Source organism: Bos taurus, chromosome 10 (assembly GCF_002263795.3).
Source record: "Bos taurus isolate L1 Dominette 01449 registration number 42190680 breed Hereford chromosome 10, ARS-UCD2.0, whole genome shotgun sequence".
NCBI lineage: Eukaryota > Metazoa > Chordata > Mammalia > Artiodactyla > Bovidae > Bos > Bos taurus.
In genome coordinates, this window is record NC_037337.1 from 55,094,855 (window position 1) to 55,113,558 (window position 18,704).

Sequence of the window (18,704 nt, forward strand, 5' to 3'; positions counted from 1 at the left end):
GAACATAACTTCATTTCCCTTTACAAGAAAGTTTCAACCCAGAGGATGTAATGCTCAAGGAAAGCACGTTCAGAGACACAAATTCCATTAGGTACTTGATGAGGGACCAGCCAAGATAACATGTTCTGGAGAAGGTAACTCACACATGTCATCATCAAACACAGATGGAGCACCGACAGCACATGAAGTGTTGTGCCGGCTGTTGACAGGTGAACAAAGCAAGGATGGTAAGGGCTTGAACTAAGGCTGGGGCTGAGAGGTGGGATGCAAGAAGCATTGGGGAGGGTGTGGTACTTAACTGGATGAGGAGGGAATATGGGGAGATGGACTCTCTGACCTTATTTCCTGCCACCCTGTCTACCTCACTCACTCCTCTGTGAGCATACTGGCCTCCCTGGAGCAGTCAAGTGTGTTCCTGGAATATCTGCTGTTCCCTCTGCCTGGAATGCTTGTCTTCCATATATCTACATGGCTCCCTCTCCCACCCTGTAGGACAATTCGAAGTCGTGTTGTCCAAAAGGACTTTGCTGATCACCTTCTCTAAAACAGCAGTCACTCCCTCTCACGGCCCCTATCAGATTGTCCCCCGCTGCCTTGTTATTCTGCTCTGTTTTTGTACATGTCACTTATCACCAGTCAATATCTTTGTATGTTTGTCTCTATCCACTAAGATATAAGCTCCATGAAGATAGGGACGTGGGAAGTTTTCTTCAAAACTGTGTTGCTGCTACCCGGAAAAGGCCTGGAACATGGTAGGTCCTCAAATGGCTATTGGACTGAATAGAGGACTTAAGATGCAGCAGGGTCAAATGAAAGAGTTTTCAAAGTAAGACTCCAAGACTTCAAAATGTTTAGAAAGGTTCTCAAATAATAAGTCCATATTGGTTTATTATAAGAGATAAGGAACTCTGATGGAGAAGGCAATGGCACCCCACTCCAGTAGTCTTGCTTGGAAAATCCCATGGACAGAGGAGCCTGTTAGGCTGCAATCCATGGGGTCACTAAGAGTCAGACACGACTGAGCGACTTCACTTTCACTTTTCACTTTCATGCATTGGAGAAGGAAATGGCAACCCACTCCAGTGTTCTTGCCTGGAGAATCCCAGGGACGGGGGAGCCTGGTGAGCTGCCATCTATGGGGTCGCACAGAGTCGGACACGACTGAAGTGACTTAGCATAGCATAGCATAGGAACTCTGAGAGGTATACTCTTGATCTTTTGAAGTTGATACCAAGATAGCTAACGATCCATTGAAGAAATGTTCAATATGGACTTTTGGGGTTTTTTTTTTTTTGGCCATTCCAAATGGCATGCAGGATCTTAGTTCCCTGACCAGGGATCAAACCCTTGCCCCCACAGTGGAAGTGTGGAGCCTTAACCACTGGACAGAACAGGAAATTCCCAATTAGAAGTTTTTAAAAATTGAACTGTAGTTGATTTACAATCTGTTTTGGCAAAGTAATTTTTTGCTAACATTATATATATATTATATAAGTATATATTAATATATAATATACATGTGTCTATTCTTTTTCAGATTCTCTTCCACTATAGGTTATTGCAAGCTATTGAATATAGTTCCCTGTGCTCTATAGTAGTAGGGCCTTGTTGTTTACTTTATATACAGTAGTGTGTGTATTTGTTAATCCCATACTTCTAATATATTCCTCATCCTCCTTCCTCCTTTCCCCTTTGGTAACCATAAGTTTGTTTCCTATGTCTGTGAGTCTGTTTCTGATTTATAAATAAATTCATTTGTACTGTTTCTTAGATTCCATATTTAAGACATATCATATAGTATTTATCTTTCTCTGCCTGACTTAATTTTTTTAGTATGATAATATCTAGGTCCATCCATGTTGCTGCAAATGGCATTATTTCATTCTCTTTATGGCCAAGCATTGTGTGTGTGTGTGTGTGTATATATATTTTTATCTATTTATCACATCTTCTTTATTCATATATCTGTCAATGGGGGCAGGCTGCTTCCATGTCTTGACTGTTGTAAATAGTGCTGCTATGAGCAGTGGAGAGCAAGTATCTTTTCAAATTAGTTTTTGTCTTTTCCATATATGCCCAGGAGTGGGATTGCTGGATCATATGCTAACTCTATTTTTAGTTTTTAAAGGAAATTTCCATACTGTTTTCCATAGTGGCTGCACGGATTTACTTTCCCAAAAACCATGTTGAAAGATTATTTTTTCTCCACCCCCTCCCTAGCATTTATTATTTGTAGGCTTTTAGATGATAGCCATTCTGACTGGTGTGAGGTGATATGTCATTGTAGTTCTGATTTGCATTTCTCTAATGATTAGTGAAGTTGAGCATCTTTTCATATGCCTGTCTTCTTTAGAGAAATGTCTGTTCTGATCTTCTGTCCACTTTTTGATTGCTTTTTTTTTTTGATATTGAGTTGTAGGAGCTGTCTGTATATTTTGAAAATTAATCCCTTGTTAGTCACATTGTTTACTAGTATTTTCTCCCATTTTATAGGTTGTCTTTTTGTTTTATGATTTCCTTTGCTATGCAAAAGCTTATATGTTTGATTAGTCCCCATTTGTTTATTTTTGCACAATAAAGAATGCTTTGCTTGGCTTCTTATAACCTGGAAAACTCTATATAGTATTTACAGGTCTTCTATTTTTGGCAAGATGGATGAGTTTAGAACTAGAAAACTCTTCTATTATAAGGTACTTGATGATGCTGGATAAAATATAATGAATGTATTTTTTAAATGAACTATTGATCTCTGAAGAAAGTAAGGATAATACCTAGAGACCATCCCTCTTCCTCCACAAAACAGACAACATCAGCAACAACAGTGGGATCTTGTAACAAACTGATACTGGATGTGGTTTGCTTTTGGTTTGGATTTTGCAGGATCAGTAATCAAGGTGCTCAGCTTTAATGGCTACATGCCATCATGAGAGAAAACTTTGGATTCCTTGGAGGTAGGATGTTGGAATGGAGGGCCTAACCCCAAACACACTCAAAGCCAGGGCCTGGTCTATGTCTTAATCTCCCCTGTGAATTTATAACCATAAGTGTGCTTTTACACAGGTTTAAGATTCAAGTTTACATTACTCCTCTCCTGTTTTTTCTTTTTTTCCTGGAAATGTTTAAGCCAAAAAATGAACATACGCTAACATAAAATAATTTGTGACTGGCAATACCTCTGGATTACTTGGGAGAAGCAAACAGAATCTCTTCAGAGGGAACATTTCCACCCAGAATTTACAGAATTTTTACAGAAAACACCTACTAAGGATGAGCTCACTATTTAAAATGAAAACCTGTTCCTTCCCCACCAGCTTCAGCCCCAAACATGAGCAAGGGCCAGTGAACCAAAATCCAGCAATATGGGACTTAAGAACTTCAAATAATATGCTTACCAGATGGAGATCAAAAAATAATTAAAAACATAAAAGGAATTGAAATGTCTGGGAAAGAAGACTTTATTAAAGATACATGACTGGTTTGAATTTAGAAAAAGACTTCCATGTATGGAAAATGTAGCCACTGGCATTCAGAATGTAATGATTAGAGGTTAAATGGCAAGTCTGAAAAGAGAATGGGTAAACTAGAAGTTCGGAGAAGGCAATGGCACCCCACTCCAGTACTCTTGCCTGGAAAATCCCATGGACAGAGGAGCCTGGAAGGCTGCAGTCCATGGGGTCGCTGAGAGTCGGACACAACTGAGCGACTTCACTTTCACTCTTCATTTTCATGCATTGGAGAAGGAAATGGCAACCCACTCCAGTGTTCTTGCCTGGAGAATCCCAGGGACGGGGGAGCCTGGTGGGCTGCCGTCTATGGGGTCGCACAGAGTCGGACATGACTGACGCGACTTAGCAGCAGCAAACTAGAAGATAGACCGGAGGAAATTACACAGAATTCAGCACAGAGAGATAAGGTACAGAGAGGTTAAGAGAGCGAGAGAGAGGGAGTATTAGGGCTTCAGTTCAGTCCAGTTCGGTCGCTCAGTCGTGTCCGACTTTATGACCCCATGAACCGCAGCACGCCAGGCCTCCCTGTCCATCACCAACTCCTGGAGTCCACCCAAACCCATGTCCATTGAGTCGGTGATACCATCCAACCATCTTATCCTCTGTCGTCCCCTTCTCCTGCCTGCAATCTTTCCCACCCTCAGGGTCTTTTCAAATGAGTCAGCTCTTCGGATCAGGTGGCCAAAGTATTGGAATTTCAGTTTCAGCATCAGTCCTTCCAATGAACACCCAGGACTGATCTCCTTTAGGATGGGCTGGTTGGATCTCCTTGCAGTCCAAGGGACTCTCAAGAGTCTTCTCCAACACCACAGTTCAAAAGCATCAATTTCCTGTACAAATGGTGATTTTTTTATGTCTAGTAATTAAATATATGCATATTAATTAAAAGGCGGAGAGGGAGTAAAGGTGGAGAAGACCACCACTACAAGTTTTTAAAACACAGCTGATTAAGTCCTGCGAGCCTGAGACTCAGCAGCTTCGGTTGCAGTGCGGGGCAGCAAGTTCCCTCCGTGGACACCAGGCAAGTCCTCTAGGGACTGGAATCCGGCGGGGCTCGAGCCGTGGAGAAATGAGTTCCTAGAGACTAGCCAAGTGTGGAGAGCCGCCTGGGAACAGCACAAACTAGAGACAGGATATATAAGACATGAGTAAATGCTGACTTAATATGATACGGTAAGTGGAAAAACTAGACGCTGTAACAGCCAGTTCAGAAGGCGCAGAACCCTGCACTTGTCCAGACTGCCAGCTGCCAACCGGACTGCATTTCTGCGCCTGCCCCAAACGGCAGCGCTTTTCCCGGCGCGGCCACGGGGAGGCGCAGTCACGTTCGGCTCGCTTTCCAGAAGCCCTGAAGAGCACCGCCTTTTCCGGATGCTCTTTCTGGAGAACTGGGAAGAGAATCACTTCCTGTGGCGGGGCTACGTCACTTCCTCTTCAGCTGGGCGTTCGGCCGGCGAGTCCCCACGCGCATTCAACATGCGGATTGAAAAGTGTTATTTCTGTTCGGGCCCTATCTACCCAGGCCACGGCATGATGTTCGTTCGTAACGACTGCAAGGTGAGGAGGTGGGGAGTGGGGCGCTTTTAGCTGCGCTCCCGCCGGGCTGAAGCCGTGCCCGCTCGGCGCGGGGTTACTCTGCGCCTACCAACTTGGCGTGGGGTTTGGCCTGGGATTTCGGCGCGTGAGGCTGGCTTTACTACGGACTCGGACCTCCAGCTCCCGCTGGGGGAGTTTCTCCTTTAGGTGGTCCGAGCAGAGCTGGTCACTAGGCAGCTCTTGGGAGAGGCCGGCAGTAATGAGGTTGAGGAACGATTCCAGCCAGAGCCCACGGGGAAGCTGGGAGTCTGTTGGCCCACTGTTGTATGTGGGCCACATTCTTCAATTCCGTAAACCTTGCTGAACGCATGCCGGGTCAAGCATCTTTGCTGAGGTCCATCTCTATACAGATGTATAAGACTTGCGGTCAGCCGTAGTGTGTAGAGGTTGATAGAAATGTTGGGTATGACTTGATAGCAGAGTTACGTTTTATGAAGTGATTGGAGGTGATTTGGAGAAGGACGTATGTGAAAAGACACTGAAAGGAGGTGCTTTTATCCTGTATCTTGCATTTTGTTTAAGAGCAGGAGGGGAAAGCATTTTAGGAGGAAGGGAAATGAACAATTTGAGCAAAGGGACAGAGGAGCAGTTACTTCTCTGTTTAAGGAAGTGACGGATTACAGATGGTGATAGAGGCTTGGGGTAGGTATAAATACAAATATAAATCTATATTAAAAAGGTACGTCTGAAAACAAGATACATACAGATGTTACCGGACTTTCGATGGAGTTGTTTCTGGGCAAACCCATTGTAAGTCGAAGATGCAAAAGCCTAATCTACTGAATATTGTATATAGCCTAGCCTTCTTTAAACATGCTCAGAACACATTAGCTTACAGTTGGGCAGAATCATCTAACACAAAGCCTCTTTTATAATGAAGTGTTGAATATCTCATGTAATTTATGATATACTCTACTGGAATTGAAAAACAGAATGATTCTAACTATTAAGTTGTTCACTCTGTGGACTGGGAGCTTTGGTTTGCTGCCAGATGCCCAGCATCAGAGAGAATTTTACTGCATGGCTAGCCTGGGAAAGATCACAATTTGAAATATGATTTCCACTGAATGTGTATCACTTTTGCACCATTGTAAAGTTGAACCATCTTAAGTTGGGCACGGTCATTATAAGGCCTCATTGTGAAAGGCTTTAGGAATAATACATGGATTTGCCTTTCATACCAGAATGAATTCCATTCCTCTGTTCAAAATGTTGTTTCTCAGAATTTGAGCTCTCTTATATTTGCTTCAGAATCACTGGACACTTGTGGAAAAAACTAACTCCTGATTCCCACCAGATCTGTTGAATTGGAATGTCTAGGGGGAAGGGTCACTTTCATGCATTGGAGAAGGAAATGGCAATCCACTCCAGTGTTCTTGCTTGGAGAATCCTAGAGATGGGGGAGCCTGGTGGGCTGCCGTCTTTGGGGTTGCACAGAGTCGGATATGACTGAAATGACTTAGCAGCAGCAGCAAGGGGAAGGGAAGAGGCTCTAGGAATCTATATTCAATGAGGTGATTTTGACACGCTCAGGAGTTACAGTTTGTACTTCTTCACCTTATATGTGTATTCTGTATGAAAAATACTGACCTCACTAAATTAGGAGTAAGAGTTCTTGCTGAAATGAGGCACCAAAGGTGTATTTGGGAACCTGAAAGAGTATGTAAGTGATTCTTAATTCCTCCTCTCAGGAACATGACAAAGAATTTATAGCAGTGAATGAAATGATCACTGGGTTGAAATGTAATTCACAGTAGGCATTATGGCATTGTAGATTATCTGGTGGTCATAATTTTATGATTTTTGTCCATCAGTGTTTGTCAGCTGGATATGGAAATTAGGACAGTGGGAGCTGTTTAAAGTTGGGTGTTGACCTGGCAGATACAGTGGGAGTTCAGGTTGATGAGGAAGTCTGTGTTGCTAGCAAGAATGGTGTTGAGTTAGCTGGAAGCTCGCTTGCTCTAGGGAAGACCAGTGTATCCAGAACAGAGTCGATTGGGGAAATAAGATGTAGAGGCCCAGAAGCACTAATGAAGACCAAGCACCTCATTTTTTCCTTTGTTGATACTTCCCACATCTTTATATCCTAGTTCCAGGTTTGAATTTCCCACTTGACAGAGAAATCCTGTTTGTACCTAACAGTGAGCCTCCTGAAAGAGAGTTCTTATTACCTCAGCTCTTTTTGCTCTCAGAATTAATAGTCATGTGCTTAGATAGTTCTGCTAGAAACTGAGAGTTACCGTTGAATCTTTTCACTCTTTGTATCTAGTTATAGGTCCTATCCATGCTGCCTTTGCAAAGGATAGTGGTGTCTTAGCTTTCTTCTGCCTTCCTGGTCCCAGATTAGGCACTTGTCACTTTTGTAGCCTCCTATTTTTTCTCCATTTATGCTTGTAGCTTTTGAGACCATCTTTCACAGACATCTCCCCTCTTATGCTTCTCAAGTAGCTTCTTAAGAGTAGAATTAGTGTTTGTTGTTGTTTAGTCACTAAGTTGTGTCTGACTCTTTCGTGACTCTATGGACTGTAGCCCATCAGGCTCCTCTGTCCATGGGATTTCCCTGATGGAAATGCTGGAGTAGGTTGCCATTTTCTTCTCCAGGGGTCCTTGGTGACAGAGGATTGAACCTGCATCTCCTGCATTGCAGGAGGATTCTTTACTGCTGACCCACCAGGGAAATCAGAATTAGTGTGTTACTAATTAAAATACTGGAAAAAGTGAAAATATTAGTTGCTTAGTCGTGTCTGGCTGTTTGTGATTCCATGGACGGTGTAGCCTACCAGGCTTCTGTGTGCATGTGATTTTCCAGGAACGAATACTGGAGTGGATAGCTATTCCCTTCTCCAAGGGATATTCCCAACCCAGGGATTAAACCTGGGTTTCCTACATTGCAGGCAGATTCTTTTTGGTCTGAGCAACCAGGGTAAAATATTACTGCTCTGTATTTTCATAGTTTGCAAACAGAAACATGTACACTCTTAAGGTGTGCTTAATAATTCTTTGTTGAATTAGTGGCATAAAAAGTATTGAACTGTGAAGCTCAGATGGATCATTTGTTTGCATGTTGAAGACTGAGGATGGTGCTCAAGGACTAGATTAGAAGGGAAATTTGAGCCTATGAAGCTTTGTCTCACACAGAATCATCCACCACCTACCCCAGTAGAGATTTAATCACTCCTTAATGTATATTTACATGTTACTTTATACTTGATTGTTGTGTATAGCCATATCCCATTATTTATATCCTAGTCTGATCTTTATTTCTCTTGTTTGCAAAGTGAGACTTTATCACAATACTGGACTAAGCGTCTCAGGGTAGAGCATTGTGTTTTAATTATTCTTGTACTTCTTGCACCTACTGCAACATCCAGCACATAGTAGCTGCTCTTTATTTGGGAATCCCCATCCCATCTCACTGACTCCAGTCTCTTCAGATACTTTATCATGCTTTTTCAAGTGAGTCTGTTAGATACAGAGTTTAAGTAGGCTTCCCTGTATCTTCCCATTGTCTTTCTTTGGAACTGAGAAGACCTAGAAAAGTTCAAACTTCTCAGTGAGGACTTGTGTAGGAGTTGTCTAGTAGATATTAAACAAGGACGGCTTTTACTTAAAACGGTAGTAGTACTTTGGGCTGGAAATATGCAAAAGAAGTTTTACCAATAATGATTTTATAGTGAAGTGACTTAGCAGCAGCAGCATTCCAGAAAACTACTGTAGTTCACATATTTTCTAGCTGTTTGAAATTAATTCAAGAACATAGAGAGGGCTCTCCAGGAAGTCTGGCCCTCGATTAAATTGATCTAACATTGACCATTTGTTTCTTCCTTTTCTTTTCTTTTTAACCTTGCCATACTGCTTGTGGGATCTTAGTTCTTGGACCATGGATCCATCACAGGGCCATCCCAGTGAAATGCCAAGTTCTAACCACTGGGCCACCAGGGAATTCTCTAGTATTGACTGTTTCTAAGAAATCTATGTCCTAATGTGATTAGTGACCTGTTTCAAGGTCCTCATAGAACAGTGCACATAAAATGAAAAGTATTGTGATTTGTGATTTATGTGCACCCGCACACAGAGGCTTTATTGTTGTTTTAGTCACTAAGTTGTGTCTGACTCTTTGCAACTGCATGGACCTACCAGGCTTCCCTGTCCATGGAATTTCCCAGGCAAGAATATTGGAATAGGTTGCTGTCTCCTTCTCTAGGGGATTTTCTCGACCCAGAGATCAAACCCATCTCTTGCTTTGGCAGGCGAATTCCTTACTGCTGAGTCTCTTAGCTTGAAATGTCTGTACCTTAGTTTGGCCTTTTTTTGAATGGATCACATCTAAGCATGATAATTCAATTTAATTTTCTTTGCCAAGGTCCACAGATTCAATTATAATACTTTTTCTCTCAGGTTTCCTCTAGTAATACAAATTGTAACTTTTTCTAAGACAGAGTAACAAAATGATGCATTTTAGATGTATAAATCCCAGTAAGTCACTTAGGAGCACTTTGAATCATCATTAAATTGTAAACACTATTAAAGGATCACATCTTTGGAGATGAAAGTGTAGAATTAAAGTAGTGAAGAATCTTCCTAGTAGATCTCTGAATAAATTCTTTAGAAAAACAAATCTGTAGCCAGTTTTAGTTGCTTTTTTGGGAAATTATTTTGTGCAACAGTGAAAAGAACCAAAGGACATTTCAGAATGGTTGTTTGGAACTTTACCCCTCCCCCCTCATTGAGATATATACAAAGTGAATTTTGAGAATTATTCTGAATTGCAAATGGATTTAAATAAATGACTTAATTAAAATTGTTCCCTTCATTCAAGATCATAGTAAAGGTTTTACTGTTATTCTATAAAAATGCTAGTTTTTAACCATATTTTGGGGGCCCTCAGTCTTAGTCATAATGATGTTTGATAGTCAAAAAATAGTTCAATTTGCGTTTCATGTGATACGTCTCGTATTTCTAAATGGTGCTGTTTAAGTAGAAGCAGTTGTGAGTGAGAACCATTGTTATTTCTCAGACTTTATAGTATATTTTGTCTGGTGGGGTAATGTCCTATGGCATAAAAGTTTTTAATATTGTCTTTTCACTATTTTAACACTTTTTAAAATAGGTGTTCAGATTCTGTAAATCCAAGTGCCATAAAAACTTCAAAAAGAAGCGCAATCCTCGCAAGGTCAGATGGACTAAAGCGTTCCGGAAAGCAGCTGGTAAAGAGCTCACGGTGGTGAGTACACTTAGCTATCAGTATAGTTTTTATAGTTTTCAAAATTTTAGTTTTTGGATGGGGAACAATTGATGTTAATTAGAGTTAGTATCAATTAACTCTAATAAGGCTTCCCATAGAGTGATTAATGACTGACTGACTTGTATTTGGCTTTGGCAATCTCATTCTCACACGATCCCCAAAACTATAAATCTGTAGAATTCTGAAAAGGAAAAAAAGATTCCTAATCTAGTTTGTAGAAATGATTTTTCTTATTCTCCAAAAAGTATTTTTAGCTCTTGTAACAAAGGGGAGAATTATTTAAATGGATTAAAGTCGGAAACTGTTACTTAAGGATTTTGAAAGGAAGTTAAGAGATAAAAGGATGTTTGTGTAGCAGTGAGGGCTCGGATGAGGTTTGTAATAACTTGTTTATCAGTTTTTCAGTTTTCTTAGCTGGACTTTGTGTCTGAGAGCAGAGAACTTAGTTAATGATATTGGTGTAAGGAGGAATAATGAGGAATCGGGGTGAGGGAGTTTCATGAGATGAGCCCCCACAAGTATTGCTCTTACTGAGTTGGTATGAGGTCCCACTGAGGCTTGGCCACACTCTATCCTTGAAAAGGAAGGAGGAGAAACTGTTGCACAGGTTGTTTTTGAGGGTGGGAGATCTTTCAGCTGTCTTCTCCCTGCTGTACTTTCTCTTCCACCAAACCCATGACTTTTTCCCACCTTTCCACTCTGTAAAAGCAGTGTCTTAAGTAGTTGCTATGAAGTCCTTTTCTGGCTTTCTTAACACCTGAAGTTTTTCAGTGAATGTAAAGAATATTTTTTGACAACTTGTAAGGCCAGATCATGATCGTTGTCACAAAAATAATTTTCAGTATGGATGAATAGAACTGTAGCATCTCAAATACAGGTGGCAACTGTATGAGTGAAGGAAGAATGCTAGGTCATATTCATTTGCTGGTGACCAGTTACCTTGTCATGGCTGAGGTTACTGTGATCTGAACAGAGTCTTGTGTATCTAAATGAAATAGCTAAATAGCTTTTCATTGGAAAAGACCCTGATCCTGGGAAAGGTTGAAGGCAGGAGGAGAAGGGGACGACAGAGGACGGGATGGTTGGATGGCATCACCGACTCAATGGATATGAGTTTGAGCAAACTCCTGGAGATGGTGAAGGACAGGGAAGCATGCTGTAGTCCATGGGGTCACAAAGAGTCGGCCATGACTGAGCAACTGAGAACAACAGTAGCTTGAAATACTTAGAACTTATGTGAAAAGGAGAAAAAGTTTTAAGAAATGCTTCTTTTCTATCTCTCTTAAAACCATATTTTCCCTCTTTTTACAGGATAATTCATTTGAATTTGAAAAACGTAGAAATGAACCTGTCAAATACCAGCGAGAACTGTGGAATAAAACCAGTAAGTCACAAGGGAATATGAGGAGTTTTCAGGAGACACTGGTTTGGGATATTACCATAGCTTTAATATCAGTTGATTGTTTAAATATTAAATTTATTCTTTTAATTGGTTAGTTTTTATAGCTGCTACTGCTAAGTCACTTCAGTCGTGTCCAACTCTGTGTTACCCCATGGACGGCAGCCAACCAGGCTCTCCCATCCCTGGGATTCTCCAGGCAAGAACGCTGGAGTGGGTTGCCATTTCCTTCTCTAGTGCATGAAAGTGAAAAGTGAAAGGGAAGTCGCTCAGTCGTGTCGGACTCTTAGCGACCCCATGGACTGCAGCCTACCAGGCCCCTCCATCCATGGGATTTTCCAGGCAAGAGTACTGGAGTGGGTTGCCACTGCCTTCTCCTAGTTTTTATAGTTTTATCCTTATTTCAATGGCTCTGCTGTATTTGTGTTTTTTATTATAAGCTATCCCAACTCTTTTCAGAACTGATTGCTGTATCCATTATTAAAGTAGCATAATTATTAAATTTGCTGTAATTTGAAGTGCCTGCACAGAGATCTAAAAGCAGTCAAATATCTCAACAAAAAAATAGAGATGTAGAATACTTTGTGGAGGTGTAACATAGTTAAGATATACAAAAAACTTAACACACTTTGCCAGTTTAGATAATTTGGTTTAGGGATATAAGTATTGTTAGGGATACAAGTATTGTATACCTCATGAAACTTAGTGATTCTGTAAAGTTCAAAAATACAGCATGTAAGCATGATAATTACAAATTTTCTAAGAGAATTTCTAAGTGTTTGACCTGAGTGAAAATGAAGTTAGAGGCTACTAAACTATAAGCAGTAATGTTTTAGTTCTTACCTGTCTGCATACCTACTTACCTAGCTCTTTCTGTCCATTTACTTATTTAAGTTAGGAAATGGCAACCCACTCCAATACGCTTGCCTAGAAAATTCCATGGGTGGAGGAGCCTGGTGGGCTACAGTCCGTGGGGTCATGAAGAGTCGGACACGACTGATCAACTTCACGAGGCTTTAATTTAAAAAAAATTCTCATATGTAGTAAAACTTAATTTCTTAATCTAGCTTAAAGATTTTACCATGTATATGTGTAGTGTGAGGCCCTTGGCCCTACCTTTTCTTCTTCCCCCGTGCCTGCTTATGCAGCCTTAGCCTCTTCTAGTCTTTGGTGTGGAGGTGAGGTAGTTTGTTAACTAGAAGTCTCTTTAAGACTTAGAATTCTACCAGACTTACTGTGCTGATCATTTCACAGTATGCACAAACACATCGGTCCCATATGGGGCTGTACATTTTTCACAGGATTATTCAGTTGATTCCTGGAAGCACTTTTGGCGGGGACTTTATTGAAAGAGTCTAAATCATTTCTGGACTCCATTGAGTTTTATTTCATTTTGGCCTTTGTTTTCTTCTTTGTTCCTACTTGAAGATAGCAGCTCCAGACCATTTTTATCTATAACTACTTTTATTTGGTGGGTATTCAGCTTGATGTGGAAACTGAGGTGCATATCTTAGTTTAATCATCTGTGGATATTCAGTTACTGAGACCCTCTGTGCTGGTATCATGATGTTTTTATTGTTCCTGAGAAATACTGAGAAATCCTTTACAATCAGTAACCACTGATTCTGGTATATGAAGATGAACAGGGCATATACTCTCAGTGCATTTTACTGAGAACTCCTATTTTGTTATTTGTTAGACAGTAGTTGGTTCAGGTATTACTACAGAGCCTCATTCGTTTGCCCCACTCAGATACACAGACTACACCTTAAGAATCTGGTTGGGAATTGTGCTGCTCGGTATGGTAGCCACCAGTCAGAGGGGCTGCCAAGCAATTAAAATGTGACTGGTCTGAATTGAGATGTGCTGTGAATGTAAAATACATGCTGGATTGTGAACACTTGGTGTGAAAACAAGCATAAAATCTCAGTAAAGAATTCTTTATATTAATTACATGTTGAAATGACAGTAATTTGAATATGTTGGGTTAAACAAAATGTACCTTAAATTTAATTTTGAACTGTTCCCATTTACTTTTTGAAAAAAAATGTGGCTACTGGAAAATGTAAATTACATATGTGATTTATCTTACATTGTACAGTACTTACACAGATTCTAGAGTATAGTTGGACTCAACTGCCTTATAACCAAGGGTCTTGTATAAATTTTCCAAAACAGTTGTTGGATTTTAGTGGTTAAGAATGTGGCAAATTGACAGGTTTATTCTACCAATATTTGTAATGTGATCATATTTCAGGTATATAATGTGATTCATAATGAGATCATAGCTCAGGTACTTGAAGAAAAAAGTAGCTTTTATTACCAGGAAAGGGGTCTTTATTTATAGAGATGACAAACTAAGAATGGGATTAATGTCATTAATCCAAGTTCTCTGTAGAATAAAATTTGAAAAGTATTGGACTGGTTTCAAGTATAAGGAAAATTTATTAGTAATAAAGGCTTTTGCAAAGTAAAGATTAAAGAAATGATACTTGGGAAAGAGTCAAAAGTGACGTTAACCAAGAGACGTACTTTTGTCAGCTTTAGTAGGAATTGTTTTTGCAGTGAGTTTGTTTGGTTTAGTCCATTTCTAAATCAGGATAAAGAGGTGATTGTTAAAGCTCTTGTTGATTATAATCATCTGGCTTGAATGTACATACATTTGTTAACTTTAATGAATTTTTTTTAATAGTTGATGCAATGAAGAGAGTTGAAGAGATCAAACAGAAGCGACAAGCTAAATTTATAATGAACAGGTATGAATGTTTTAAAATATCTTTATTTTCACATAACTTCTGACTTTCAGAAACTATTAAGATAGTATAAAGAACTCTGTATATTCTGTTAGCATTTTGTCAGATTTACTTTGTGTTTAACTCTGTGTGCAGTAAGTTGAAGACATCATGCCTTTTCCTCTTAAGTATACTTCAGTGTATATATGTCCTAAAAATAGTATGTTCTTTTTCTGTGTGGTTTTTAAAATTGAGGTATAGTTGACACACAACATTATTTTGGTATCAAGTATACAACATAAGAACATGCTCTTATATAACCACAGTATAGTTATCAAATCAGAAAATTATCACTGATAAAATATTGTTATTTAATCTATAGACCTTACTTGATTTTACCAGTTGTTCCAATAATGTCCTTCATCACAGCAGAAAATCATGTTATCATGCATTGCATTTGGCAGTCATGTCTCCTCAAGCTTTTTTAACCCAGACAGTTTCTCGCCTTTGTCTTAAATGACATTGACATTTTTGAAGAGTACAGGTTAGTTACTTTACAGGATGTTTCTCATTTTGTGTTTGTTGTTTCCTTCATGATTAGATTCAGGGTAGGCATCTTTGGCCAGACTGTCACAGAAATGTGTCTTCCAGGTACATGTTGCCTCTTACTGGTGATGTTAACTTTTATCACTTGGTTAAAGTAGTGTCTGCTAGTTTTCTCCCCTGGAAATGGAGGAAACTACTTTACTGCTTTATTCCCCTCTTTGTAATCAGTGCATCTTGAGGGAGACACACTCAGCAAAGAACCTGTTACTCCTCAAAGTGGTATCTACTGGTTTTAGTAGTCTTGCCTGGAAAATTCCATGGATGGAGAAGCCTGGTAAGCTTCAGTCCATGGGGTCGCGAAGAGTCAGACACAACTGAGTGACTTTACTTTTACTTTTCACTTTCATGCACTGGAGAAAGAAATGGCAACCCACTCCAGTATTCTTGCCTGGAGAATCCCAGGGACAGCAGAGCCTGGTGGGCTGCCATCTATTGGGTTGCACATTGAGTCGGACATGACTGAAGCGACTTAGCAGCAGTGTTCTGCCTGAATCTGTTACTATTGTTATTATTGCCAAGTGGTGATTTTTCTAATTTCATCCTTTCCTATTTATTAGTTGGCTTTTTTATCCAAGAAAGAACATTTTTCTTTTTTCCCAGTTCCACATTTATTATTTTATTCATTTATTCACATCATATGTGTGGTGTGTACACTAATTCTTACTGTCTTCAGTGTGTTACAGTTCTTTATCATTATTTATTTTGATGTTCTAAGTACCCCAAGTTGGCCAGTGAGAGTTTTTCAGGCAGGCTCTGTGTCATTTTGACAATTCCTCATCATTCTTTGGGTGCTTTCTTGCTTTATGGCTATTAAGATTTTCTAGTACCATCTTGCACTTCCCCTGCCCCAGCTTGAAACTGGCTATTTCTTTAGAAGAGACATCACTTTTGATCTAGTCATCATAAACGTCTGTCATAGAAAAGCATGTGTCAACAGCTCTTTGGCTTTAAACCTTTTTAATTATGAAAAAAAGGGGGCCCAAATGCTTGAGAACTAATCTATTGACTTTTTTTGTTGTTGTTGAATGTCTCATGTGTTTCGTGCTCTTGTAATTACTGAATGATTTTAAAAAACAGGTAACACAGAGATTATATCTTTCTCCTCAAATAGAGAACAGATACTTTAATGATTAGAGGTTTGTATTCTGTGTCTGTGATCTCTAAGGCTTGTTAATTCTTTGTTGCAGTTACATTTCTTCATTCACTAAGCAAATACATATTCAACCCCCAATTTATTCCTGACGAGGCACTAGAAATAACAGTGAATGAGCAAATTGGGAGTGTAGGAATCATTAAGCTAATGAGGAACGAGAAACATTATATTCCCATTTCTCATCTGTGTGGTTAACTAAATATAATTTTTACGAATTACAAGTTAATGTCTTTTAAAGAGGTTTTAGTAACTGAGCTTTTGGCCTTGATGTGTTTTATCCTAGGTTGAAGAAAAATAAAGAACTACAGAAAGTTCAGGACGTTAAAGAGGTCAAGCAAAACATCCATCTTATCCGGGCCCCTCTTGCAGGTAAGTAGGCATACACAGGAGCTCTCTGCCTTCTGTAGAGAAATGGAAAGCTTTTGTGGTCCATGTAATTGGGTACCAGCCAACTTTTTGAGGATAAATATTTTTTTTTTCATGTAAATATTCTCTCTCATTTAGGATATGACTTGGTAATTTATAAAAAATACTGATTCAGTGCATTTCTGAGTTCCATTCAGTTTATTGCGTGTGGTGTTTCTTTTCTCCCTTCAGAAAATCCTAGCTTCTGTAAAAACACTTTCCAAGTTAATCAAAATTATTTGAGTCATAATTAAATTTGCCTCATACCTGTTTTGATTAAAAGGACAATGTTTCATATTAATAGTTCCCAAACTTCATTTGGTGTGGGAATTACTTGGGGGACTTATTAAGCACAGAGGTTCAAGCCCCTTGGATCTGGACCTCTGTGCTTCAGGAGCTCTCCAGGTGATTCTGATACCTCAGTTTGAGAACTGCAGTTTTGTGCTAAAGCCTCGCTTGTCCTTCTGTAACTTACAGGTAGGCACTCACTTGGGCAGTCGTTTGTGTGCATAATTTCTTTTGTGAGGTGCTAGGAAACCAGTATTTTTCCTCAGCTGGCACCGAGTACAATCTATCAGAAGGAGAGAGATTTTGGTTGGATTTAGCTATGCCTAAATCTTAGTTAAGTCAAATTCTGTAACAACATATTGGGTAGACTTACGCAAGAGTCCCAGCTAGGACTTTTTTGTACCAAATTAAAAAAAAAAAAAAAGAATCCTGGAGCATTGTTTCACATATAGATTATATGGACTGACACCCCAAAAACAATAGAAAGGAACTGTTATTATCTAAGATTTTAGGTAGCCCTTTTTGAGATAGAGAGTGCAGTGTTGAGAACAGAGATCTTGGCTCCAGATGGCCAGGGTTTACATCCAACCCCTCTGTCTTACTGGACTTACTAGCCAAGTGACCAGGTCACTGATTGATTTGTCTCTGGACCTCAGTTTTCTCATTTTTGAGATGTAGGTTGTCACGAAGGTGAGATGAGCAAATGTGTGGCAAGTCATAAGACCTGTGTGAGTTTAGTTACTATTCTTAAATTATTTAGGAATATTTAATGTTATTTTAAAATAGCCAAGATTCTTTATAAGTGTGGACATGACTTCCACAAGGTCACACCAAATCAATGAGTTTAATTTCTTTTTTCAAGGCAAAGGAAAGCAGCTGGAAGACAAAATGGTACAGAAATTACAAGAGGATGTGGACATGGAAGATGTTTCTTAAAACTCTGTCTGTAAGCATTTCTTTTAAGTGCATCTGGAAATCTCCTTTGGAAGCTTAGAACTTGTAAATTGTTGAATTTTTTTTTTTCCCCACGTAAGGTCACTCAGATGAAAGGGGAATAAATACTTCTGTCCTACATTGATATTTGCAGAACAGCAGATATTATGGATGCTAGGTTGCATCTCAATGTTCAACCTTCACTGAGAGATACACTTTTATAAATTATGAAAACTATGTTTGTAAATAGAGAAGTGAATTGTGGACATAAAATGGTCATGCCATTTGCTTAATGGCACTGGGCAGCATTTATGTCATGATGACAAATTCATGACTAGTAATATATATAAAATAAAATTTTCTTTGCAGTAAAATATTTCCTTTATTAATGTTCTGGATGGGATACAGCAAGGAACTAACAATCTGTATGATAATTAGCCTCAAGTAATATCTTTTCTTTCAATTTTAATATTTCTGGTTATGGTTTATTAGCATCTTAGAAGAACATAATGGCCCAATATATTGAAGCCTGATTATGTTGGACTGTTTTGATGTGGTTTAACTATTGTGATAGTCATTTGTGGATGTTGAGGGTGAGTTGAACAGTCTGTTCCTGAAATGGCACTGTGTAATTTCCACTTTGGAGAATACTCAGTGACAAGTTGACATTCCTAGTAGAATAAACTTTATTTTTCCATGACTTCAGTGCCTATTACAATTTTTGGTGTGGTTTTCTTTTCAAAAATTCCTAATCGTTTTTGGAAAATGGGATGTATGAATAGCACATAAATTATTTGCACATAAAATTGTTTCTAAAGTAACCACCTACATATTTTCTTAA

At 39.3% G+C, this 18,704-nt stretch overlaps 1 protein-coding gene across 3 annotated transcripts in view; it reads left to right on the top strand.

Annotated features, from left to right (window-relative positions):
* Nucleotides 1-4,931: 4,931 nt before the first annotated feature.
* Nucleotides 4,932-18,704, top strand: part of RSL24D1 (ribosomal L24 domain containing 1) — a 28,068-nt gene continuing 14,295 nt past the window's right edge. For 2 of the 3 annotated variants that reach the window (XM_059890685.1, XM_059890684.1), the window contains exons 1-6: nt 4,932-5,063; nt 10,213-10,326; nt 11,659-11,731; nt 14,439-14,502; nt 16,521-16,606; nt 17,793-17,876. In XM_059890685.1, the coding sequence (XP_059746668.1) occupies nt 4,983-5,063; nt 10,213-10,326; nt 11,659-11,731; nt 14,439-14,502; nt 16,521-16,606; nt 17,793-17,866 (492 nt within the window). In that variant the 5' untranslated portion in view covers nt 4,932-4,982 and the 3' untranslated portion in view covers nt 17,867-17,876. Of the gene's footprint in view, nt 5,064-10,212; nt 10,327-11,658; nt 11,732-14,438; nt 14,503-16,520; nt 16,607-17,792; nt 18,564-18,704 lie in introns of those variants that run through there. The other variant, NM_001080355.2, reaches the window with a different exon arrangement.